Source organism: Pyrgilauda ruficollis, unplaced genomic scaffold (assembly GCF_017590135.1).
Source record: "Pyrgilauda ruficollis isolate IOZ18807 unplaced genomic scaffold, ASM1759013v1 scaffold126, whole genome shotgun sequence".
Lineage (NCBI taxonomy): Eukaryota > Metazoa > Chordata > Aves > Passeriformes > Passeridae > Pyrgilauda > Pyrgilauda ruficollis.
The window spans coordinates 240,780-266,316 of NW_024510988.1; the positions used below are offsets into that span (position 1 = coordinate 240,780).

Below are 25,537 nucleotides of genomic sequence, written 5' to 3' on the forward strand. Positions count from 1 at the left end.
ATACCTAAGAACAGTCAGGTTTAGAAATGCTGAGGGATCAGCTGCCCACCCTGTGCGATTTCCTGACTTGCACTGGCCTCCAAGTTTCTGTGGCTGCTACAGATCTTTTCTTCATTTTGTTATTCTGGGTCCTAAAGTCATTATTATTTTATCTCTGGCTACTAAATCAGTACTTGCCGTATTTTTGACAATCACCTGTCAATCCATGATTACAACTTGCATTATTTTCAAACTGAGCTCTGTTATCTTACTTTGCCAATGTAAGATAAAGTAATGTTTCCAACATTAATACTGGCTAAACAAAATGTAATGTTTCCAACACCAATACTGGCTTTGGCCCAATAGCCTGGGAATGATCATTTTTTCCATTTTTTACCAACCAGTCACTAGAAGCATCTACAGCAAATAGGCTCCTTCCACAAAATAATCACTTCCCCTTCATTTACAACCACAAGTAGTATGACCAATATGTTACATGTGCTTGTGTGTTCGGGGACATTCCTGAGTGTACTGGTGACCTCAGAACAGTCACTATCACTAGAAGAGAAGGCAACCCTGTGACCTGTCAGAGAAGATGAAGAAAGCCACTAAGTATCACTCAGCATTTGCCAGGCTAAACCATTCAGTTGGCCATCACATGCCAAAATGCAGCGTTGAGGCAAACTAGGCAAGAACAGCCTCCCTCCAGTTTTTCAGAAATGTCATGACAGATGGAGAGCGATTAAAAACCATGAAGATTTTGAACATGGCCTCATTTACCTGAAAAAGAATAATGCAATGCAAAAAAGGCCACTCAGGATTATAAATTAAAGGATGAGAGAAGGCTTGCCTCGTGCCAGACATGAAGACCAACCAAGCAGGCATGGGATGATCTCTCTGTGGGCAGCACGTACATTACCCATCAAACATTACACTATCCCAACTGGGTTCAACTTCAGAGTTGTGTGCAGATAAAGAACGGCTTTTCCTGAAGTAACCCATCTACTAAAGAATAGAGAAGTTGCAAGCAAAGGTCTATCACAATGCTCTTGAGCAATATTACTTTTCAAAGAATTTCCAGTTAAAGATCTCACAGGAAAACCCACCTTCAAAGGAGAAACTGTCCTGCAGGCACTAAGTGATGTTCTGATCTCTGTCTGAGGAATAACAGTATAAACCGTAACACTATGGATCTGAAGTTGCATGGGGCTCTAAACCAGCAATGCAGCCGCTCCAATCATCACCTGAAAAAATTTATTTTACAATAGTCACCTGACCAATGCTGTCCTTCCCATTCCCCATCCTGGGTTTGGCCAAAGTTAGACAGCACCTCGCTTTCTTGGAAAGGGATAAGCTATTTTTAGAAGCTCATTCAGATGCCTGCTTAGTGACTGCAGCACAACATCTACCAGACTCCTCTGCTTTCAGCAGAGTAAACACCCTGGGAGTTGGCAGGTAGTAACCCTGAGACAAACACCGAGTGCTGGGAGCAGAGCAGAGTCTGCTGGGAGTTCAGGGAGATGCTTCCCAAGCCATTACTCGTGATGCAACTTCAATAATAAACAGCTGAGCACTTGGGGGGATCGTTATGCACCAGCTCAGATGAGGGGACAGTTGTCCTTCCATTGTTTAATTAAACTAAAGCTCTGACCAGGAGTGATGCACAGACTTTGCTGGGGCTTCACTGGGGGCAGCACCAACCTCCAGAGAACACCTTGAGATCACAGAGCAGCCCTTGGCCTGGTCACCTCCACATGACAGCCCCAAAGCACACTGCTGCATCCCTCAGCATCACCCATGGCAATACAATGGTGATTAGGGCTGCAGCTGCCAGACTCCAGTTTTTTTTAGAATTAGAAAGAATATATTGCTCTTTATGGGGCTGAGGCTCAGGGCAGGTCTACCACAAGTGTGTTACTGAGAATACAGATCTGTTTTGCCAGAGTCGTGGTTCCAACTTGGATGAGAAATTCTGATTTATGCTTTCCACTCTGAATACAGAGAAATGCTTATCAGAACACATGAAACACTCTCATTCTGGTCACAACAAGCTTTCAGTAATACCAACTCCAAGGAAGAGGGTCAGTCAAACCACTACCTAGAAAGATGAAGCTTGCAGATGATGAGAGAAAAGCCCCAGAGCTGCTGAACGGATGCATAAAAAAAATCTTTTGTGGTGGTAAACTCATCTTTCTCTCCTAAACATATATTCCTGAAGAAACAGTACTGAAGTCAAACTATGCTCTGTAGCTCAGCTTGGGGGGAACAGCTAACCCTGCTCTGGGAATTCTGTGGTATCCCTGAGAAGTGATGAACCACTGACTTGAGGAGGTACCTGGTTCCTCCAACAGGTGCCAATACAGAAGTGCATGGTCAAGCACTGCTGCAAGTCTGTCCCAGGAGCTTTCCAGCTGAAGGAGGCACAGTGTCCAAAAGCCCCAGGAACAAACTCACCGGAGCACGGCTGCTGCTCTGAAATTGCCTTACCTGCCCACTGCTGGTGCCAGTGGGACGAGACACACCACCTTTCATTTGAAAAGCTTCCCAAATTCCTAACAAACTTCCCAAAACTCCTCCTCTGAGGGTTTGGAGCACTGAACAAAGCTGACCAAACCACAAAAACAGAAACATACTTTTATTTTCACACATCTGCCAAAGCAGCACCCGAATGTGCACAAAGGAACCTCCATCTCTTGGGCCATGACCTGCATCATCCTCACTCACCACGTGTCTCTTGTCAGACACCAACACCCACAGCAGTCCCCTCCCTGTGCATGTGCAGTGTCACCTCCAGTGACAGGAAAGGCTCTACACCTCCAACTCACACATTAAACACTCAAGCAGTCTGACAGTGACCATTCAACCTAACACTATGTGAGGAAATTTTGAGGCAAACAGAAGAAATTATCTGTACTTCCAGCTCAGGCATGACCCTGGCAGCAGTATGGAAGGTAATCCTTCCCCCAGGACATGGATCTAGTACCATTTCCAAACATTCCAGGCAGCAGCGAACATCCACAACTCCAACATTCAGCTCATAAAACGTTATGCCCCAGGTGCTACCAGGGACACCACCATCACCACCACATCCAACTGCCAAACCTGAGCTTCTGCAGCTTTCAGCCAATACAGATTTACGGAGGTAACTATCAGCATGCATCCAGCACACTCTCAACTTTTACGTCCCAAAGCTTCAATCCCCCTTCACAGACAGGCAGGAAGCTCTAAACTGACAGGCAGAGCAGATATTTGACAACTATGTTTTATGCCAAATATTGACATAATGCACCAAGAAAATGCAACCATATTTTTCTTGTTCCTACAGTGCCACTCACAAGCTGAAAGGCTAGCACACAGTACAAATGCTACTGTTCAACCAGTTACAGCTTCATTGTGCAAAAAGTCCCCCAGCAATTCTTGTGGTGTTAAAATTGAGTATCAGAATGTGGCTCCTTTAATGTGAGCTGGTTTCGAGATAACTCAGTGCAACACTGAGCTGCAGCAGAAGACAAGGTTTTGTACGAAGTGACCTGAATCTGAGGAGAATGCCCTGCCACCCCAGAATTCAGGTATCTTTTAAATGAGAAATGCAGTTTGCTATGTACTACGAAACTGTCAAGGAGACAAGGGAAAGACTGAGTCTAATACTTGTTCTGGACAACACTACTGCTGCTAACTTGGTGGTAATACCCAATTTCAACAGGTACCTACACAAGTGCAGACAAGAATGAGGGAGAAAAAAAACAAGCATGCAGAGCAGAAGTTGTAAATAAAAAAGTAACACAGCTTTTTCCTCTGGTTGTCACTGGCTCCTGACCTCAAAACAACTGCTCAGAGTTTATTCCTGATGAGGAATAATGGCAACTCAGTGGAATACTGTAACTGGCCTGGCTCAGGAAGGACCCTCAACCTTGTGGAAAAGAACAGCACGAGCACCAGGCAGTTACTGAGAGGACAGGGTGAGCCCTAATATGAAGGGGTCTTCTGGAAGCCCCCAGAGCAGCTACCACAGGGGTACCAGAAACTGCACGGTTCCTGCACTGCACACAGCTGCCCTCTCCTCTGGGGAGACCACAGGCAGCACCCATGTGCTGGCTTCCTACATGTGCCAGAGCCCTTTTCACACCCTCACACCACCGCACAGAGAACTTGTACTGCAAGACAGAAAGGAGCAGCCTCTGGTGACTGCACTCTTCACTGGGACTATGACGAGTGCACAAGTCACCAGCCAGAACTGTCCTTTGATGCAAAAATGTTGTGTTTCTTGAGCATCACCAAAGGAAAGGAACCAACGGGGCGAGTTAACTCAATCTCAATATTTGTGAGGATCCTCTCTGAGCATGCTGCAAATCCAGAGCAAGGGGAAACACCTGGGGTGTGCCCCTGCCTGGCTCATGAGTGGTCAGGCAAAACTGAACCTACAAACAACAAGCCACAAATCAATGTTTATCATTTATTTCTACTGTATGCAATGTTATTAGGGAAAAGCTATTAGCAGCTAAGTAGAAAAGAGATGTAATAAATAGAATTCTTAAAATCCAGGAGACCCTGTGTTAATCAGATGCCACACCTACAATGCATTCAAGCTATTTTACTTTAAAGCAAAAATACCCTAAAGGCTAAACTCAAAAAACATATCTCAAAGATGTTTTAGGGCTTTTTTGAGATGCAAAAATATACTTGAAGACAACTGGAATTAAACAAACCACAGCCCAATGTCATCTTAGGAAAAAAAAAAAAAAAAAGAAAAGAAACAAAGCAACTTGCCTCCCCCCACACGAAAAACCTCCTGGGTTATTAACTCTGTGGTCAGCTTGGTTAGCCAGATCCCAAGTCATTTCTATCCCTGAACTAGCACTGGTGAGATATTAACTGCTTCCCAGAGGACTCCATGAATTCCATCAAGCCATGTCTACTGCAAACAACAAAAAAGAGAAGCATCCCAAAGTGCACCCCCTGAGATGATGGTGCTAGTGAGAGCAGCGTGACTCACACCCCAGAGGGTGCACAGGTGAGGGCAGGAGTGTCCCCACGCTCAGCTCTCTTCTGCAAACACAAGCCAGCTCCTCCAGCATCGCAGCCCGCGGGAGCTGCCACTCTACAGCCAAGGAACTCCTCCAGCTCAGCCACGAGCAAAGAGCTCCACTTTATGGCACCCAACAGAAAATGCCAAAACCAGGCCAGAAAGACACAAGAAAACTGTATTTTCACGTGTGTTTTAATGAACTCTGCTACGGCCAGTGATGGGAAAGGAAACCAACCAATTGGTCTTTATACAAACAAAATACAAAGATACATACACTTACTCCACAGCTGACAACCTGCCTGGAGAAGAGGAGACAGAGCTAGCCCTTCAAAAATCTATAATAAAGCCCTCCTGGTACAAAAGGCCTGGGGAATCCTCTTGCCGGCACAAGGATGCCGCTAAGGAGCGGTGCAAAGCCACAGGGGGAAAGGAGCGCTGCAGCTCGTAGTAACACACCCCCATCATGTCTTCCCTGCTCTGTCAATAGGTGGGTTGTTGTCGCACTCCCACTCCGGCTGCCTTAGAAAGGCTTAAATAAAAATAAAAAATGAAGGGAGGAAGAAGAGCAACTCGGAAAAAAAAAGAAGAAAAAAAGGAGCGCCAGCGCTCCTAGCACCGGCGAACGGCCTCTCGGAACGGGCCCGCCGCCCCAAGCTCCGCCTGGGGCATCCACAGCGGCGAAGGGAGGAAGAGGAGGAGGAGGAGGAGGAGAAGGGGGAGGGCCGGTGCGCGACACCCACCGCCGGGCCCGCAGGAGGGGCCGGCAGCCCAGCCCCCTCGAGCCCCCGCGCCCGGGGAAGGACGCGTCACCCCGCCGAGCATCCTCGGCACCGGGGCGCACCGGGCGGCCCCCGGCCGCATCCATCCTACCTCGCTGCCGGCCGCGGGGTGTGCGCACCGCATCCCGCCCCGCCGCGGGCGCGGGAGCGGCGGGAGACGGATAATGGAGGCGGCGGCAGGGAGGACGCACCGGCGGCAAGTCGCGTGCGCGGGGAGGGACCGCGAGGGCGGCCGGACACGGACCGGCACCGGGGCCCGCCCGCCGACTCCCGCCACCCCCCCACAGCCCCCCCGCCGGGCGCGCCCTTTGTGCGGGGCGCGGGAGGTGTGTCCGGCGGCGGGCGGGCTGTGCGGCCGGGGCTGGCTGGGTGCGCCCGGGTGTGTTCGGGCCGCCGCCGCCGCCGGGGCGTCGGGNNCTGCCCGCCTCGGTGCCGCAGGCCGCGCGGAACCGCCGCAGGTTGATGCCGATGGTGGCCGAGACCTGGAGCGCCGCATCGAAGCCGGGACCGGCCGCGGCCGCGGGGCCGCCGGGGCCCGGCGCTGCCCCGCCTCCGCCGCTTCCCGCCGCCCCGCCGGAGCACCCGCCGTCGCCGGCGCCGCCGCAGGTTCGGCGGGCCGCAGGCTATGCACGGCCGGCACCCGTAGGCGGGACCCCCCCGGGCCCCGGCGGCCCCAGCCGCCGCTGCCGGGCCGGGCGGGGAAGCGCCACCGACCGCTGTGCGCCATCTTTACTGAGAGGCGACGAGCCAGAGAGCGGGGCCGGGCCGCACCCCGCGCCCTGCATAGCGCTTCGCCGGCCCGTGGAGGCGCTGCATAACAACGGGTGCCATGCAGGTTGTGGGGCTCCGCCATCCCGCCGCCCCGGCACATGAATAAGCCATGCTCGATCAGTGCTAGCGCAGCATAACGCTGGGCGATATGCAGAGCCCCAGGCCCGAGCCCCAGTGCAGCCCCCCGTCCTGGATAGCGCAGCCTCGGGCCGCCGCGGCCCCTCATAGCTCGCAGTGCCATACAGGCGCAGGGCTCCTCGCGAGCCGGCCCCGGAACCTGCCTGACGTATAAACGGGCCGTAAGCAGCCCTCATAACCCCGAGGGCGATGCCGAGCGGGAGCAGGAGCCCCGCGCCCCGGACCGCGCATACGGCATAGGCGGTGCTGCGACCCCCTGCATAGCGCCGGGCCGTATGCGGGGCGCGGGGCGCGGCCCCGGGCCCGGCATGGCAGAGCCCGCAGTCCGCTGCTCGACCCGGGACGAGCCGGTCCCTGCGGCGGGACCGCGGCCCCGAGCCGAGTACCGAGGGCGGGCGGCTTCGCCCTGCCCTCCCGGCCCCGGCTGTGTCCTGCCTGCGGCCCCGCGCCCTGGCGGTGCCGCGTCCCGCTGGGTGCCGCCCCCGCGAGGGAGGCGGCGGCGACAGCACCGGGCTGGCAGCCCCGTCGCGCACAGCACGGCGAGAACAGGGTTAACATCCAACAAGTGCCACCGTCTTCTGTGAGAACAGCACTGCAAACGCACGGATAGGATGTCAATCCCTCTGCTTGGGGACATAAAATACCCATTTTCCTCCCAAGTTCATCAGCTGAGGGAGGGGCGGGGAGGCTGTTTGTCGGGGTTAGAGAGGACGAACCAGCGGCTGTGGGGTCACAGCCCCTGCTGCTGCGGGAGCGGGGCCGGGAGGGACTGCTCCCGAGGAATTCCCGGGAGGAGATCTAAGATTACATGGTTTCTTCGTCTCTAGGGACAGGAGAATCGTTGGGCTCTCCCATGCTTTACTGGTGCAGCTCAATCCCATCCTCCCACTGAAGCTGCTGCCAGGCCAGTGCTGGTGTGAGCTGCAGCCCCCTGAATGCCCACCAGAACCTGCTTTGAGAGGGGCACGTGTGGACAAGAACAAGTCAGAGCAGAGGCAGGTGTTGGAGCCAGATCAGACAGCCTTGCCCTCGGTGAGGTTCTCTTAGGTTCAGAATCCTCCTTGCAGTCAAGCTCACACGACATCCCACATGTGATCTCCCTTTCCTTGAGGAACACATCCTGCAGAATCTCACAACAGGGCCTGGCCCATTCCCCTCGCTGGTCTCTCCACCTGCTGGGTGAAGGGTTTGTGGTGACAGGAGCAAAAAGCTTGTGGGGAGCAGCAGTTCTGGGGGCCATCATTCACCCCTGCTCAGCCACACCTGGTCAGGTTTGCTGGGGCTGAGCAATCACAGAACTCTGCAGCAGGAGGAGGAGGAGGGCTGTGCCAGGCAGGCCAGGTGTCCTGGCTGGGCTGGTGGGAGAAGCAAGCCCAGGACCCAGGCTGGGCAGGGGGCTGGAAGCACAGGTCCAGTCACTGCTCCTGGGGCAGACTGCCCCACAGAAGCTGGGGAGTTCACTGAGCCTGTTTTCCTATCTGTGGCACAGAAGTGACCTGTGGCCAGTTGTGACCCAGAGCTGCTGGGGCAGGAAGCCTTCTTTTAACAAGAAAGAAGAAAAGGTTTCCATCCATGCCAGAACAACCTACTGCTTACCACATGTGGAGTGTGAGCTCCCTGCACTCCCTGCCAGAAGCACACAAGGCCTGCTGCTGGGATGAGCTGCTGAGAAGGTCAGTTCTGCTGCAGGGAGAGCAAGTGACATGCTGCTGGCACAGTCACCAGAGACACTGGGGTCACTGGGGGCTGCGGGGTCAGTGGTGTGCACAGCACAACGCCCAGAGGAGCAAAGGAGCAGCAGGACAACAACAGTATCAACAAGGAGCAATACTAGCTAAAACCATCTTCTAAGACAGTAAAAACAGGCTGCTATCTTCAGAGGACTCCTACAAATTATTTTCTGAACACGTCAGAGCACAGGGCACTCACCAGGTTTTGTAGAAAGCCCTGCAGGGGCTGGCTGAGAGTGAGCAAGGTGGTAGAACCCCAGACAGCTCAACCTCTGGCTGGTGGCAGGAAAGCTTTGCTTACTTATACAGGCTTGCACTGCACCAGTCAGACACCAAGCCAGAAGAGCTGCGTTCCCTATGGAATAAGCCATGGAAATTGCTTCTGATAGTGTAAAAAGTACTGAAATTTGCTTTTGTGTCCCACTAACTGCTGGGAACCACATTCAGGAACAAATTGAATGTTTCCCCTTTGCAGCCTCTGTTTGATTTTGGGGCTCTCAGACCTCCCCTGGAGCCGCAGCTGGGACCCAGTGAGTGTCCCAGAGCACACAGAGCTCTGGTGACCAAAAATGATGTCACTAAAGCAGCTCTGGCACCCTTGGGCCTGGCCCTCAGACCCCTCTTGAGGAGCCATCCCTGCCAGCATTGCCCCAGGACAGGCTGGCACCTGTCAGAGCACCAGACAAGGATGACAACAGCTCGGTACAGGCTCCCAGTTTTATTGTTGCAGACCCTGTTACAGAGCCAGCAGGGTGGCACAGCTGCCACTGCTGAGGTGAGGGCTCACACATTGTAGCCGATGATGCCGCCCTTGCCGATGATCTCCCCGATGTAAAACCACATCAGCACCTCTGTGGCCACCAGGCCATTCCTCAGTGCATCCTGAAAGGAAAAAGCCACTGCTTAGATCAGATCCCACACTCCCACAACAGCTCCTCCCTCACTGCCACATCCCTGCCCTCCAGCAGCTCTCAAGGCAAAAACCCACAAGTGGAGCAGAGTGTTTGCTGTGTTCGGCCACCCCTCAACATGTCCCATCAGAGAAATGTTCTACAACATTAAGCACACTGTCACCTGCTGGTTGTGGCTTTTTACAGCTCTCTCAAGTATCATTTCTTAGCCACACAATGGAAACACACTGATTTCAAGGCCAGCTGATGACACAGCTGATCCAGAAGGCTGGGCTCATTCAGCCACCTATGGATTCTCCCTTTCCTGGGAGCAGAAGGGAACAATCAGCCTGGTCCAGGCAGGGAAGAATTAAAGCAAAGCCAATAATATAAAACACTTTAAACTCTGGGCCCTTGAATTCCATGAGCTTCGCATGTCGTAGCCAACATTTCCCACTGCTTCCCAAGGCAGGAGCAGAGCATGTCCTGGGTGGCCGGGAGGCTCCCGCCGGAGCTGTGCCCCGGCACTGCCGCGTCCCGCCCGGCCGGTACCTTGACGGTGAGCTGCGCCAGGCGGCCGCTCTGGAAGGCCCTGACCAGGCCCTTCATGCTGTCGATGGCCCGCGGAATCTCGGCGGGGGTCGGCGGGGCCAGCTCCACCTTGGCGTAGTACCAGAACGTGGCCAAGCGCGGCTTCGAGTAGGTCACGGCGGCTGCGGGAGGGGGAGCGGAGCGGACGGTGTTCTTCCAACGGCTGCCGAGCCCCGGCCCGCTCTCTGAGCCCCGGCCCCGCTGCCTGAGCCCCGGCCCGGCTCCCTGAGCCCCGGCCCGCTGCCCTGAGCCCCGGCCCGCTCCCTGAGCCCCGGCCCGCTGCCCTGAGCCCCGGCCCCGGCCCGCTCCCTGAGCCCAAATCCCCTCCGCTCCGCTCCCCGGGCCGCTGTCGCTCCCTCACCGCCGAGGAGCTCGGGCCCGCGCTGCACCAGCCGCTGCACCAGCCCCTGCGCCGCCTTGGCCATCGCTGCGCGCTCAATGTCACCGCCCGCACCGCGCCCGGCGTTCGCCGCGGGCAGCCCGTAGCGAGGACCCCGGGCCACGTGCGCGGGGCGGGGCCGGGCCGGGTCCGCGGGTTCGAGTCCCGCGCAGGGCCGGGACCGCGCCGCTCCCCGCACCGAGCCCCGCGCGGCTTCTTGCAGCTCCCGGCACCGCCAGACCTCCACCACCAGCTGTAAGATGATCTCTGTGTTTAATTTCCAACGCCCGCCATTCCCAACACTCACTGGGGAAGCAAACCCTGCTACACCCCTGGCACATAAAAGTTGGAAAGACGTTCCCCTGCTGTCCATCCCCCGTCCCGCTCTGGGAGCGGCCGAGGCATTGCTTTCACCGCTGAAAGATGGTTACAGTTTAAACACAGAACCGAGGGAAGCTTTTGGTGTTGCTGGAACGTGGCCAACACAAAGGGCAGGTAATGGAGAGCCAGGGCACCGCACCATGAGGAGCTGTGTTCTCCTGCCGAGGCTGCGGCTCGGAGCTGCAGTGCACTGGGAAGTCGTAGTATTAAAGAGAGAGTCTTGAAAGGAAAAGAGAGAACAAGGGCTGGCAGGGAAGGTCTGAGGAGAGAGTCCAAGGGTGGTGGCAATGCACTAAATGTGGCTGTCATTAGGGTGGCAGCTCCAGCCGAAACCCCTGCATGGCTGTGATCTTGCCCATGACAGGAGGGTTAGAGATGAGATCCTGTCTTTTAGCTCAGCGTGTCCTCCAGCTCCTCCTCCTTCTGCTTTTTCCTCTCTGCAAGCCACCTCTGTATCTTCTCTTTCAGCTCTGTGTTTGGTCTGATCTGGTCCATAGTGAGGGGACTCCGATTGAAAGGATCTGTCTGATCACTGAAACATAAAACATCAAGGAGATTACTTGGACACTCCTGGTGCTAGAGATTTACAAAAGGCCAGGAAGAATCACTGGATATGTGAAACAGATTCCCAAGAGTATCAAGGTGTGAGGGCTGTGCTGCACACCTGAGGAGGTGCCGGGCTATGGTCGATCTGTCCACAGTGACACGGGAGGAGGGCAGGATCACGGGGTCTGACATCAGAGTGCTCATGATTGGATCCAGGAATTCATCACAGGCATCTGCGTACGTCTCCTCTTCCTGCTGCTGCCGGTCTGCAAGAGACTGGGGAGCACACGTGGCTTTCAGGGACTCAGGCTCCCTGTTCTCTAAAAACCAGGGAGCATTCCCAGGTCTGTGCAGGCAGGGAACCCTCCCAGCTGCCCCATCTGGACCTTGGACAAAGCTCCACTCCCAGAAATCCAGCTCCACAGCAAAGATGCAGCAACACACAGAGCGAAAAGGACACAGGGAACCAGCTCTATCTTTTTTTGCAGGTTGAATTCCCTCCAGTGCTCACCTTGATCCTCTCAGCCAGGTTACTGAAAGACACTATCATGTTGCCAGGCTTGTTAATCTTCTTCAGAACCCGCACGGTCTGGGCAAAGAGCGTCGGTGAGTAGGAGCGGCCGTCCTTGGGGACGGTGGCACAGAAGTTTTCTTCATCCCTGCACCACAGGTTACGTGAGAGAAAGGCTTAAGAATCCCCATTTATCAGGGCTGCAAAACGGTCCCCACAGCAGCCACATTCCCACAGCAAAGGACTCAAAGCTAAAGAAAAGCTCGAGTGTAACTAAGCATTTCTCCCCAGTATCACCAAGATGGCTCCTCATGGCTCCCGACAGGATCACTCCCCTCGTCACCTACCCAAGGTTTAGGTAGATGGTGCAGATGTCAGACACGAGCTGCTGTGGTTTGAAGTCAAACTCACTGAAATCCTTCACCTTCAAAGCTCCCATTTTAGGCCCAACCAGGTGTTGCAGGAAGTAGTTGAGCATGGAGATGATGCGCTCGGCAAGGAAAGGATGCACAAACAGGGACTTGATTTCTGGAAAGCAAAACAACAGTTTGCAGATTCACAGCAATTCCATCCTCATCTGACCACACTGAAACCAAGTTCCTGCCTGCTCACTCCCTGGCAGGGCTCTTCTCCAGGTCCTGGCAGGCAGGAGGGGCCATTTTCCCTACCTGAAGTCAGGAAAGCCAGAGTGCCAATGGTTTCATTGGACATGATGTTGTGGAAACGTGCCAGCTGCCCAAACATCTGCAGGCTGGACTCCTTCTCGCGGCGAGCCTCCGGGGACAGGCTGTCCCACTCGCCTCGGTCCTTCTCAATCTGCTGAACTTTGATCTTGCTGAGGTACTGCAAGACAGAACACACGGGCTGTTTGGGTGGGTGGCGACGCCAACGAGGTCCAGGAATGCTCAAAACCAGTCAGGCAACATCCGTATCACCCATCTTATCTGCTGGCCTTCCAGCAATCAGTTCTCTGGCAGGTAATAGCTCCCCAAAATAGCCCTTTCTAGCAGCAACAGCAGCTCTGAAAGGAGGCGAGAGTCATTTAACACACACCAGGGACACGAGAGCACCTGAAATTCCCTTGTAATCCCAAAGGAGAACTGCCTGGAGACAAAAGGCCTTTTTTAGGATGAAAAACTTGCAGAAAGACCACGGGGATTTGAGAATCAAAACCCACGGTGATTGTTTAAAGCCTGAGTGTATCCAGATTAGGAACAGGCAGATTTCCCAGCGTGCTTCCTGCTGGATCTGAAAAAGCCCTTTTGCTCCTCTTGGTTCTGCGCTGCCTCCTGAACCCAAAGGAAGGAAGGGTAACCCACAGCCAGGGCCCCAGACCCTTCCTCCTGCCTTCCCCCTTCTCCCAGGGCATTGGCCACCCCATCTTGGGATTGTTTCCTGCATACTACTTACTGCAGACTCACCAGGCAGGGCCGGGCAAGCTGGCCCTATTCTGGAGGTCAGCATTGCACCAAGGAAGTGAGAACTTGTTTACCTGATGATGATGGAAGGTGAGCTCAGCCCTACCTGTATGGCTTCATCCAAGAGGAAAATGGCATCGTTCATGAGCAGGTTAAGGAAGCGCAAGAAGAGAGGGGGATTCATCGCCTCCAGGTTCTCGGAGGCATAATCAGCCAGAGCCTGCAAAGAAAGGGGGAATAGCAAATTCCCACTGGGGCAGGACACGGAGCCACGTGACCCCCAAGTGGCTGCACACCCACATGCACACTCGCCTCACCTTTATGCTGTCCCGGTAGGAATCGGTGTCCCACATGTACCTGAGGATGGGATACATGGGGCGGCGGTAGTTGAACTTCTGTTCAAACTGGTGTGGGTCACCTGAGCACAAGCCAAAGAACCTTTCAAGTGGACAGTCCCCCCCAGGTGCTACTCAGAGAGCACAACTCTTCCCACTGTGTGCCTACCCGTGAACTCGATATCCACAAAGACCTTGATGAGTGCCTCGGCCAGGTGGGCGGCGTGCTGGTAGGAGCAGAACACGCGCTTGCGGTGAAACACGCTGGACACGAGGGGGCTCTGAGCCTGATCCAGGTGAGGCATCACAGCTTCCAACACTTCAGCCAGCTTGGCTCGCAGGTGAGGATTTTTCATCCTGCGAGAGAAAACAAAGCAAATCCAGGATGGCATGTCCATGGTGCAGCATGGAGCTGCTCAGGAATCACTCCAGGATCTGCTCCTCCTGCCTGAGTGCCAGATTGCTGCAGACCGTCAGTAAAGCCAGCCCTGGGTCAGCTCTCACTTGCACAGACTCCGTGCCACAGTGGAATCTTGGTCACCCCGAGTGTTCTGCAACAAGGACCTACCTCTCCACATCACCCATGAAAACAGTAACAAAGTGAAGGATGTGCTCCAGGGAATCGGCAGAAGTCTCCAAGATGTCATCAGCAAAACGCCGCAGGAAAATGAAGAAGTCGCCCAAATTATCGGCAAAGAACTCTGCAAACAGAGATTGTAGCTGAGCTCCTCCCCAGACAGCTCACCTTGCCCTTTTCCAGCCTCCCATCCACTGTGCCCTCACCACCCTGATGCTGATTAAGTATTGGTAATTAACAAGCTGTATTAGAACCTGCCATGGAGAAGAAGGCCCAGCCTGATGGCATGAGTAACACCTGGGACTCACTTCCCCTCTTCCCTCCCACAAGTCAGGTCACTTCTGGGGTGAATCCAGCATCTGTCTGCTGATGACACACTTCTACACAAGCCCCAAGGGAAGAATCCTGAAGCAGACCCCAGAAAAAAGAGTTTACATATAGATAAAACACTAAATCAATGTAGAACGTGCCACATGCAAATGAGTAGGACTTCTAAAAGGTCAGCAGCCTCACTACCCTGAGTATGGCCCCTCAAACAGCCCCAAATTTCCTAAGACTGATCCTCTTCAGAGAGAATATTCTGCACAGTGTCGGTGGTGGCAGCGTGTGCTGCCCTGGACAGGGAGCACTTGCTCAGGCAGCTCTTGCAGTGCTGGTGTGTGCAGTGCTGGCCCCCAGCAGCACCCTGGGCTCACCTGGCACGTAGGCCAGCGCGCTGTGCTCCACCTGCGGCAGCGGGAAGGTCAGCTCCAGCGCCTCGCTGCCCTGGTTCCCCACAGCCAGCTGCACCAGCAGCACTGCCATGGACACCTGCAGGTTCAGGCAGTTCTGCAGCATCTGCGGGTCCGTCATGGCCGTCTTGGTGGAGAGATAGATGGTCATCAGGCGCTCAAACTGCTCCCTGAGGCTGTCAGCAGCAGGGCTGGAGCTCTGCTGAGCTTCTCGCCATGCCACTTGCAGGCGGTGAAGGCTTTGGTTTATCTTTACCATCTGGTCGTGCAACCTGCCCGGGAAAGGAGGCAAGGAGGGGCTCAGGAGTCAGACAGACAGACAGACATGCTGCCTCACCAGTGCGGAAGCTGGTGGGAGACTGCTCCATGCTGGTGGATTCAGATAATTTCCCGTGGGTACCTTGTCTGGGGCTCTGGCAATGGGAAGCTGTGGGGAAAGGCTTGGCAGGACCTGGGAGGGTACGAGACCCTGTGAGGGACCATGGCACCTGCAGAGTGGCCTGGGGACATGGCAGAGCCCTCTGCAGCACCGAGCTCCCTTGGGCCACTGAGGTCAGGGATCCAGGGATCTAGAGACGCTTGCAAGGTGACACTTCAGTTTCCCAGCAACAAGCCACTTGCATAATAACTTTTTTGTCAATGTCTATATTTAGAGAATAAACCAGAAGGGGACTCTGCTTGGATCAGACATGACCTCACAGTATCTAGGCAACGATTTGCAGAGGGAAGTTGTGCAAAACAGAGTGTTTTAGTGTCCAGAAAATCCTCTCCTGGAAGCTGACAGCTACCTCACATTGCTGTTTTCCATACAGCCCAGCTATCAGGGTGTTTAGGTCACTCCCAGTGGGCAGATGCTCTGCCACCTGCATGCAGCTCCTGCCCCAAGGAGAGGGGGAATGGAGCAATCTACAAATCTCCAGCACTTGGCTATTGGTGTCTATAAATAACATGGAGCCTACAGGACTCTTTTATTAGGATAAAACACTTGCAGAAAGGCCAAGGGGATTTGAGAATCAAAACCCACAATGATTGTTTAAAGCCTGAGTGTATCCTGATTAGCAAAAATGTGAGCAAAATTTCTTCCTGCAGTCAGTCAGGCTGAAGCTCAACCAGCAGCTCAGCTGGTCACCCTGTGTTCAGAGTATTTACTGAAATGTGCATAGCTGCACATGGGTGGAAAACAGCCCCAGGGGAACTGAGAGCAAGTACCTGTGAAACCCCAAGTGCAGGGTGTACTGTGTGAGCACCAGGTTTTCTGTCACCAGGTTGTAGCTGTTCGCAAACTGCGGCTCTTGCTCGCTCAGAGCAGGGATCAAACACGTTTCTTTTTCCAAACCTGTAAGGAAAAGCATCTCTGCATCAGGTCCTACCCAGCAGTGCTGGTGAGGAGAGGGCTTGAGGGCTTAAGAAGGTCCCTCCTGAGGACACAAAAGGGCTCCTGGTGATATTGGCAGTGTTTTATTTGTATTCAGCTCTCTTCTTGCTCTTCTCTAGTCACACTTCTAACTGTCCCCTAACCCTAATGGCATCCACCATTAGAGAGGGCACTACTGGGTGAAGTGGGGACCTGAGGAGATTCCCTTTCCCATTCCCTTAGTCCCAGTGCTTAGGTGTACCTTTCATGTGTACGTTCTTGCTCCTCCTCTCCTCTTCGTTCAGCTCCTTCAGGGCACAGTAGGTAGGGTTGAAGGTTAGCAGCTTTGGAGATCTGGGTTTGCAGAAGGGCTGGCACAGCTTCAGGAGGGCAGCCCCCAGGTTGAGGAAGAAGGCATCTGAGGCGTACATCTGGAAGAAGATCTCTGGCATCTGGTTAGCCCAAATTTTGGTGCGGCCTGCGTTGGCATGGAGGCAGTTCCCCAGCCAGGACAGGATCCTGTGCTTCGTCTCTGGTGACAACTGCAACAGGTTCTTCAGCATCTGGTAAATCTTCTCGTGGAACTGGGCCATGAACTGTTAGAGGAAACAGAACACAGCTGAATGAGTCCTTGGGGGCTGTTCTTTTGCCTCTCAGATATCACGGCTGTCAGACCCTCTCCTGCTCCTCAGCACACCCCAAGAATCACCCATCACACACAGCTGTTACAAGCAGGTCAAATCCTGGGGCTGGCAGAAAACAACAATCAGGGACGTCCTCAAAAGCACAGCTGAGACAATTTGTTCTCATACGGAGTAAATCCAAAATTCTTCGCCTATTTTTGACAGCCGAAAGAACCCGAGTGGGAAAGCCCTTCTCAGGGATGACCTCTGCACCCCAGTTCACCCCTGTATTTATATCCTGTGTCCTCATGTTTCACTCCTGACCTACTGGAACTTTCCTAGTGGTATTCCTCTAAGGAAGAAATTTACTTGCATAATGAAAGAGAATGTTGCCTGTCACTTTCTCAACTGGTGAATCAGTTAGTGTTTTAATTACAGGACAGGTACTGAAAATCACTCCCTGGTGACTGCAACCTGAGGTAGATGATCCCCAGGTAGCACCTCAACTTACTGATGTCTGCTCCACCAGTACCACCCACCCTTTTCCCAAAAGCTCAGGCAACTTTGTTAAGGCACAAAGACCTGGGTTGCAACCACCCAAGGCAGCTGGCAAAACTGTTTCTATGCTCCAGCTGGAGAATTCAAAGCAGTTTTGGGACATGCCTAGCTGCAAGCCAGGCTATTCCTGAACCAGCAGTGGAACTCAAGCCCTGACACCACATTTTGAACCCTCAGGCAAAGAGAGGCCACTAACAGTGCAGGAAGCAGAACTGCCCCCTTCTCCCACCTGATGGATGTTGGACTCCTGCACTTTAATCTCCTGTGGGCTGGATCGGGATGGATTCAGAAAGTAGCCATGGTTCTCCACCACGCCAGGGGTCTTCAACAAGCACGAGATATTTAAAACAACACCAAGCAAAGTCTTCTGGTACATCTGTCCATTGCTGGGATCCTTGGGCTGGATGTAGCCTGCAAAAACCTGGGGAACACATCAGGACATGCTGACAGTTGTCCAAAATCCCAGCACAAAACCGCTACAAGAAGGCAGAGGAGGGGTATGACTACATACCCTGGGTGTTGTTACACCACACACTGCTGCTTTGACCTCTGCAGATCAGGTCTAGTACACGTGCCCCTGCAAAAAGCTCCTGCCTAACCAAGGTACCCACCTTTGCTATGTCCTTCTGCTTTGTGAAGTAGAGGAGCACATCGAGGTACGTGTACAGCAGGATCTGGCAGAGGTCCAGCTCCTTGATTCTCCCCAGCAGAATGTCAAACACAGGAACCATGACCTCCCCAAAGGTGCGCACCTCCTCGTCCATCGTTAAGGCCTCTATGACCTCCTCGAGGAACTCGGTCATGTCTTCAAACTCTGGCAGGAGGTACAAGGGTACTGTTACTCACAGTGCTCCAACACCAAACTGACCCAAACACAGCCCCTCTTTTGGCAGCAAGGGGAGCCAAAGCGTCACTGTCATGGTGTGAGGCTGGCACAGTGCCAGTGCCCCATGACAGTCACCAACTGCACGATGCTCCAGGGCAGCCTGGCAGCCCCGAGGCAGGGGCACAACCTGGCCACACTCACGTGCCCCTCGCAGCGTCTCCAGCATCAGGTCCAGCAGCTGCTCGTAGACGTTCTGGTTGACGTAGATCTCGGGGGTGAGGAGCACGGTGCGGGTGTTGGACACCGTCAGGTTGCGGCAGCGCACGGCGAAGGGCAGCAGGTTCTCGGGGACCTTGGTGATCTGAGCAAGGACAGCGAGGCAGCTGGGTCACGCAGCCCGGGCGGGGCGCGGCGGGGCGCGGCGGGGCGGGGGGCTGCCGTGCCCACCTCCTCGCGGGCCCGGCGGAAGCAGGCGTAGAGGTAGCGCAGGATCTGCCTCTCGCCGGCGTCGCGGTCGGCAGACAGGTTCTGGCTGCTGGCACACGTCATGGGGATCAGGTGGCTCCCGGGCTCCGGCAGCAGCAGGCGCGTGAACAGGGCCTGGGCAGCAGCAGAGAGGGCTACAGTGACACAGCACAGGGACACGGCCCAGCGACACAGCCCAGCGACACGGCCCAGCACAGGTCAGCCCTGCAGAGGAGGAAGCTCCACAGCACACGGGCTGATTGGACTGATTCCTGCTGGGAAAGGCTCTCCCTATCCCTCACTAGGGAACAGAGTGCTGCAGTGAGAACCCGCAGCTGCTGCTGGCCTGAGCAAATCCTCCAGCCCCCCGTGGAACAACAGGACCCCCAGCAGAAACCATTTCCACTGAAATGCTCAGCAGGAATGACTGATACAGCTGCAAATGAAGATGAGAGTGTGCATGGACACTGAGTTCTCTGGTTTTTCTTCCCTTTCCCACCCACACAGACCTGCAGGGCAGCAAACTCCTGCAGCTTCCAGGAGGAAGGGCTGGATTCCCCAAATTCTACGTTTTTCTCAGTCTCATACCCCAAAAATCTCACGGACTTTTACAGCAAAACAATAAGTAGCAACTTCATGCCAGGTTTTGGCAAAGGATTTGAGATACATCACATGTACATTCTCAGGAAACAAACTCAATCTGGCGGCCAAAATCTGCAGGTGGCCCCAGGCAGGCGTCCCTACCTGCTCCACATTGTCCATGTCCAGCCAGTCCTGCTCATCCAGGTCTGCAGCCATCTCCTCCAGGTAGACACAGCGTGCTGGGATCCCATTCCCACTCTTCATGCTGGGGTCACCTGGGAAGGGCAGAGGGACGTGTTCCAGCTGCAGGCAGGACTGTCCCCAGCACTGTCCCCTCCCACACAGACACACGGAGCTGCCCCCGCCATCCCGGGGTTCCCGGGCTCACTGTTGTCCAGGGTGATGAGGAAGATCCTCTGGATCATGTGGTTGATGTTGAGCTGCTCGCAGAGCTCTCGCTGCGAGCGGAACGAGCGGCTGATCTCGGCCACCGAGTAGTCGCAGTCGTCCAGGCTCTCGGAGACGCTGTTGTCGGAGTCATCCTGGCTGATGGACGTCTCCTCGCCTGCGCGACAGAGCCCTCAGCGTCCGGGGGACAGCCCTGTCCACGCGGAGCGCCTCGCCTCCCCGGCCCGGCCCTGCCCCGGCCCGCCCGCGGCCTGCCCACCTGTCAGCTGCCGCAGCTGCTGCTGCTTCTGGACGGCGGCGAAGTGCTTGGCGGCAGCGACGGAGCCGAAGAGGGCGGCGAAGGGGTTGCTGGAGATGCTGTTGTTGTTCTCCTGGTCGGTCATCTCCCCTCAGGGCCGCGCCATACGGGTGAGCCGGGGCAAGGCTGCGGGAGGGCGGCGGTCAGCGCCCCGGCCCGCTGCCCCTCGGGCACGGCGGGCTCGTCCCGCTCGGCGCGGGCGTTCCCGTGCCAGCCCGCTCCCGCTCCGGGGTCGGCCCGGTCCCGCTCCCGTGCCGTCCCGGTCCCACCCCGCTCCCGCTCCGGGGCCGGCCCACTCCCGCCCCGCTCCGGGACCAGCCCGCTCCCGATCCCACCCCGCTCCCGCTCCGGGGCCAGCCCGGTCCGGTCCCACCCCGCTCCCGCTCCCGTGCCGTCCCGATCCCACCCCGCTCCCGCTCCGGGACCAGCCCGGTCCCGTCCCACCCCGCTCCCGCTCCCGTGCCGTCCCAGGGCCAGCCCGCTCCCGCTCCGGTCCCACCTCGGCCGCCGCCGGAGAGCTCTGCGCGTCACCACGTCGCACAGCAATTGACGTCACTGCGACGCGCCGGAAGTGAAGCTCGGGAGGCGGGACTTAGGGAGAACGGGCGGGAGCGGCGGCAGCGACTCCTGGCGACCGGGATGGGGAACGCAGGGAATGAGAATGAGAACGGGCACGGGAACGGGACAGGGAACGGGTACGGGAATGGGACAGGGAACGGGTACGGGAACGGGACAGGGAACGGGCACGGGAATGGGAATGGGACAGGGAACGGGAACGGGACAGGAAACGGGCACGGGACAGGGAACGGGCACGGGACAGGGAACGGGAACGGGACAGGGAACGGGCACGGGAATGGGAACGGGACAGGGAACGGGCACGGGAACGGGAATGGGACAGGGAATGAGAATGGGAACGGGAACGGGAGAGACAGGGACAGGACTGGGAATGGGAACAGGAATGGGAATGGGATAGACACAGGGACAGGGAATGGGAATGGGACAGGGAATGGGATGGGGACAGGGACAGGAATGGGACAGGGACAGGGATGGGACAGGGACAGGAATGGGATGGGGACAGGGACAGGGATGGGACAGGGACAGGAATCCGGGCCGGCCCGGCGGGACCCGGGCGTGTCCCGTGCTGTGAAACGTGACCGTGTGTGTGATAACCGAGTTTGTGTTTGTTATTCACCCAGTGGCCTGCATTCGAATATTAACGACATGTAAATCAACTCCTTAATAGGCAAATCGTGATTTTATATCGACTCAACGTGCCTACTGACCCTTATTAACTTTGCACCTACAAACACTTGTTTGCAGCTCTTTTTTTTAACTTTTTCTCGTGCAGGGAGTCTTGTGTTTGCTGGGGATGTGGGGCTGCAGGGTGTGCGTGGGGACACTGATGTACATGTTGGTATTTCATATATGTTTACATTACAGCCCATGCATCCCTGCTGTGCCTCGGCCCGGGGCCTCCAGCTGCTCCATCGCAGCACAGAGGTGAGCTGAGGTCAGAAGATTCCTTGCCCAAGGCTCTGTGGGGAGATGGAGGAAAAGCAAAGGTGGACAAAAGGGGTTAAATCCAAGGGGTTATTCTGCAACCCCTGAGGCAAAGCTGACTGGGGAGCACAGGGAGGCTCCAGCTGGAGCCTGCACACACAGATTTCATTGATGTTTTTTCAGTCCAGGCCCCGGCTCAGGCCCAGGCACTGCCAAGTGCTGCAGGTGACTGCAGGGTGTCATTCCTGCAGCATTATTAATTTAATTCCACGTCACCGTGTCCGGCCTCTCGCAGCACCAGCCCGGTGCAACATTTCCCTGCTGGGGAGTCCCGGGGCCCACCTTGGGGTGCTGGGGGGCACGGGGCTGTGTCAGGCTCCATGGGACAGGGACCGAGCCCACGGCACTGGGGGGCTCTGGGCTCTGCCGTGCCCCCCGAGGGTCCCCCCAGAATAAACGCGGCTGGGGTGGTTTTGTCACGAACAGCCTTTACTCTCCCACTGATTACACCTCATTTTCCTTGTTACAAAAGAACGGCTTAACAAAACGAGCGCCCTGCGGCTGCAGCGGGGAACGGGGGGCGAGGGCTCAGCCCCGGCAGGGTGGGCTATGGCACTGTTGGCGGGGGCAGCGGCGGCTCCGGCAGGGCGCTGCCGTCCTCGCCGGGCCCCGGCAGCGCGCACGGCTGCACCAGGTGGTCCCAGCAGAGGCTGAGCGTGGAGTGCTCCTGCTGCTCCAGCTCCTTCAGCTCCTGCAGCTCCTTGGCGCTGCCCGCGGGCGTCTGCACCTCGAAGGTCATCTCGAAGCGGCTGTAGTCCACCTGGAAGGCGCCTTTCTCCAGGGACATGCAGGGCTCGAAGCGGTATCCCCAGAGGATCTCGTCCTCCGTGTAGGAGGTGCGGGCTTGGCACGTCATTCCTGCGGGGGGAAGGGGCCGAGCTGTGCCGGGTGCCACGAGGAGCCCCCGCTTCCCACGGGGGGCTTCCAGCCCCACCACCCGTGGCCCACTGGGGACGGCTTTGACCCCGAGCCCCTCTTGCTCAGATGCCACTCCTGGGCCCAGGTTTGCCCAGCATCTCCAGGAGCCCAGGGGAGCCCCCCTTCTCCACCCTGACTCCCCGAGAACACTTGCCTGTGGCTTCCACGATGCCCTCGAGGATGATGATGATTTCGAACTGCTCCCGGCGCAGCGACTCGGCCGACATGTCCCAGAAAGGGCTGTGACGGTTGATGACGTGGCAGATGATCTGGGGCTCCACCAGGAACAGGCGGTCCTCCCCCGTGTCGTAGCCCAGGTTCAGCTCCGACTGCTCCAGGGGGATGAACTCCCCCTCGGCCGTCTGACGGGACTTGATCAGCTTTGCCCGGATCTTGGCATCCACCATGTGGCTTTCCCGCAGGTCCCCCACACGGAACATCAGGCAGAGCTTCTCGTCCCGGAGGGAGATGACGCAGTTCTTGCTGAAGATGAGGGTCTGGGCGCGCTTCTTGGGCCGGGAGATCTTGACGAACATGCAGCCGACCATCATGGCGTCGATCATGGAGCCGACGATGGACTGCGCGATCAGCAGGATGACGCCCTCGGCGCAGTTGGCCGTCACCATCCGCGTGCCGTAGCCGATGGTGCGCTGGCTCTCCACCGAGAGCAGCAGGGCGGACACAAAGCTGTCCACGTTCTCGATGCACGCCTGCCACTCGGGATCGCCCTGGTGCCCCACGTCGCCGCGCAGCCAGGCGTCCAGGAAGTAGATGGAGCCAAATACCACCCAGGTGACCACGTAGCACATCATGAAGACGAAGAGGAACCAGCGGTACTTGAGGTCTACGATGGTGGTGAAGATGTCCGAGAGGAACCTCTTCTTGTCCTGGATGTTGCCCAGATTCACCTGGCACTTGCCCACTTTAGTCACGTAGCGCTGCCGCTGCCGCTTGCCGGCCTGGACGGCGGGGCTGTCCTCCTCCAGCAGCTTGCAGCGCCGGCTCTGCAGCCCCTCCGGGGTGGGGATGGTGGAGCTGCGGGCCGAGCTCTTGCCACGGGACGAGTTGGGGATGTTGGCCACGCTCAGGGCGTGCAGCGGATAGAAGCGGGGGGCTGCCTCCGGTGGGGCGGGCGGTGGGCACCAGGACGGCCGGCCACGGGGCTGCTGGGCGCTCAGGCTCCCGCGGCTCGGCGGCAGGGACGGCTCCCCGGGGACGAAGCCGCTGTGGCGGGGTGCAGATGGGTAGTTTGGCATCGCGGCGCCTCTCTTGGCAGTGGTGGCGGCGGATTTCTGCTCGCCGTCCTCCCCGAGAGCCCCGGGGGCGGCCGGGAGATCGGGCTGCGGGGGGGAAAGGAGCCCGTGGGTGAGAAATCGCCTCGGACATCAACCGCGAGCCCCGCGCGGCACCGTGCGCCGGGGATGCCCCGGGGCGAGCCGTACCTTCTGCGGGAAGGTGCCGTAGCGGCTGGTGTCGGTGGGCGGCCGGGGCAGGTAGGCCAGCATGTGCTTGGCCGTGGGGGTCTGCGCCGGGGGGATGGAGTTGCTGCGGCCGCGGGGCTCCTCGGGGGGCAGCCAGCCGCCGGCGCCGCCGCTGTTGCGGGCGTAGGGGAGCACCATGGCAGCGCCGGGGCCGCGGCTCAGCCCCGGGCTGCGAGCCAGCTCCTGCCACGGGGAGACAAAGCGGGAGTTACTCGGGACACGGAAAGCAGCCTGGGGCTCCGGCCCCGCTCCGCGTCCCCAGGGGCCGGGGGGTCTGGGGGTCCCCCCTTGCCCAGCATCGCGTGTCCCAGCTCCGGAGCTGTGCCGGCGTGCCTGCGGGCTGGCTCCAGATGGCTAAGCCCATTAAGGGCCGGAATTGCTCTGCAAGGCCGGGGAAGGAGGTATTCGTCTCCGGTGGGAAGCAGCCCCGGCAGCTGGCAAGCTCCGGGTGAGCCCCTAAGGCACTGTTCCGCGGGTGTTCCAGGCCGTGGCGGTAGCTGCCGGGTCTCTAAGAAGCTCCGAGCAGAAATGGATGGCCTCTAGGCGCGGAGGAAGGACAGCCTGCGAGAGAGATGCAGACCCCACCGCCGGGCTCCTCGGGACAGGCTGAGTCCAGCCGGTGCCCAAGGGGAGACGCGGTGGGAGATGATGGTCCTGGAAACGCAACCCGGAGCGCAGCGACCCGCGGGGATGGGGTGGGATGGGGCGGGATGGGGTGGGAGCGCTGGCGCTCTGCCTCCGTCGAGCATCCTCTGCCGCTGCAGAGCAGCGGGACCAGCGGCCTCAGTGCGACGATGGAGGGAGGATGTCACCCTCCGGACCAAGCTCCCGGCTCCCCAGACCCCAGGGCGCGGGAGACACCCACCTCATGTCCAGGCAGAGCGGCTGCCAGCCCGGCAGACGTCGTTCTCGGCTGGTGGCTCCCGCTGCGCCCCGGCCACTGCCGGGCATCTTCCCACCGGTTGCGGACGGGAATCCTCTGCCCGGCCGTGCCACCGTGGCCGGTGGGAGGGAAAGAAGGACTGGGAGCTCGGCGGCGGCCGCCAATCCTGCTCCAGCGGCAGAAGGTCACCCGTTAATCTGTCTCAATGACAGGCACAATTACCTTGAGACGATTTAATCGGAAGAAGCAGGTGCCCCAATGCCCGGGGGAAGGAGCAGGAGGGGTTTCCCAGCGGATTTCCCTGCTCTTGCCCTCGGGATGATGCTCCCTGTCTGGTCTTAGGAACGGGATGGTCAGCAAGGGCTGGAAAACATCCCCTTTCTCCTGCCTGGTCTGTGCTTCCACGTTGAACGTGGTCGGTGCTGCCTCGGCCCCTCCCTGTGGGAGCCCCCTGCAAAGATCCTCCTGACACTCACCAGGGCTGGACCCCGGGACCAGCAGGACTCAGTAATTTCCAGTCTGGCTCCCGATACAGATAAGAAAGACGGCGGATGAAGGAGAGATTAGTCGCTAATCTCCCAGGGAAGATGAATCTGCAAGCTGGACCCCGCGGAGGCAATGCACGTGGGGGAGGATGGGAGCTGAGTGCCAGCACAAACTTGGGATTTTCCTTCTCTTCATCCTTTTCATAGAACGGCTTGGGTTGGAGAGGGTCTTAAAGAGCAGTCCAGCTCCAACCCCCTGCCACAGGAACGCCTTCCACCGGACCAAGCTGATGTACATGGGTTTTCCCCAGCTG

At 57.1% G+C, this 25,537-nt stretch overlaps 4 protein-coding genes across 5 annotated transcripts in view; all 4 read right to left on the reverse strand.

The window, feature by feature from the left end:
* KMT2A (lysine methyltransferase 2A) overlaps positions 1-6,542 on the reverse strand; it is a 41,598-nt gene extending 35,056 nt beyond the window's left edge. The window contains 2 exon segments of the mRNA XM_041458215.1: positions 6,206-6,367; positions 6,370-6,542. Coding sequence (XP_041314149.1) covers positions 6,206-6,367; positions 6,370-6,511 — 304 coding nt within the window. The 5' untranslated portion in view covers positions 6,512-6,542.
* Positions 6,543-9,126: 2,584 nt separating this feature from the next.
* Positions 9,127-10,656, reverse strand: ATP5MG (ATP synthase membrane subunit g). Its single transcript, XM_041458112.1, has 3 exons — positions 10,266-10,656; positions 9,866-10,026; positions 9,127-9,305 (listed from the first exon to the last, which is right to left on the reverse strand). The coding sequence occupies exons 1-3, from the start codon at positions 10,654-10,656 to the stop codon at positions 9,207-9,209; spliced, it is 651 nt and encodes a 216-aa protein (XP_041314046.1). The 3' UTR covers positions 9,127-9,206.
* Positions 10,540-20,458, reverse strand: UBE4A (ubiquitination factor E4A). 2 transcript variants are annotated; one of them, XM_041458111.1, is made up of 20 exons: positions 20,396-20,458; positions 19,858-20,022; positions 19,579-19,755; positions 19,353-19,465; positions 18,591-18,743; positions 18,345-18,504; positions 17,929-18,131; positions 17,547-17,738; positions 16,399-16,732; positions 15,992-16,118; positions 14,747-15,054; positions 14,043-14,175; positions 13,644-13,831; positions 13,457-13,557; positions 13,246-13,359; positions 12,390-12,564; positions 12,069-12,249; positions 11,722-11,869; positions 11,329-11,486; positions 10,540-11,196 (listed from the first exon to the last, which is right to left on the reverse strand). In XM_041458111.1, exons 2-20 carry the CDS (start codon positions 19,979-19,981, stop codon positions 11,055-11,057), a joined length of 3,231 nt encoding a protein of 1,076 aa, XP_041314045.1. In that variant the 5' UTR covers positions 19,982-20,022; positions 20,396-20,458; the 3' UTR covers positions 10,540-11,054. The 2 variants fall into 2 exon arrangements, with proteins under 2 accessions (XP_041314045.1, XP_041314044.1); XM_041458110.1 differs by lacking the exon at positions 20,396-20,458 and having other exon boundaries at positions 19,858-20,213.
* Positions 20,459-21,906: 1,448 nt separating this feature from the next.
* Positions 21,907-24,837, reverse strand: LOC121348540 (G protein-activated inward rectifier potassium channel 4-like). The gene is made up of 4 exons (XM_041458189.1): positions 24,721-24,837; positions 23,817-24,038; positions 22,529-23,714; positions 21,907-22,314 (listed from the first exon to the last, which is right to left on the reverse strand). Exons 2-4 carry the CDS (start codon positions 23,991-23,993, stop codon positions 22,004-22,006), a joined length of 1,674 nt encoding a protein of 557 aa, XP_041314123.1. The 5' UTR covers positions 23,994-24,038; positions 24,721-24,837; the 3' UTR covers positions 21,907-22,003.
* Between the last annotated feature and the right edge of the window lie 700 nt (positions 24,838-25,537).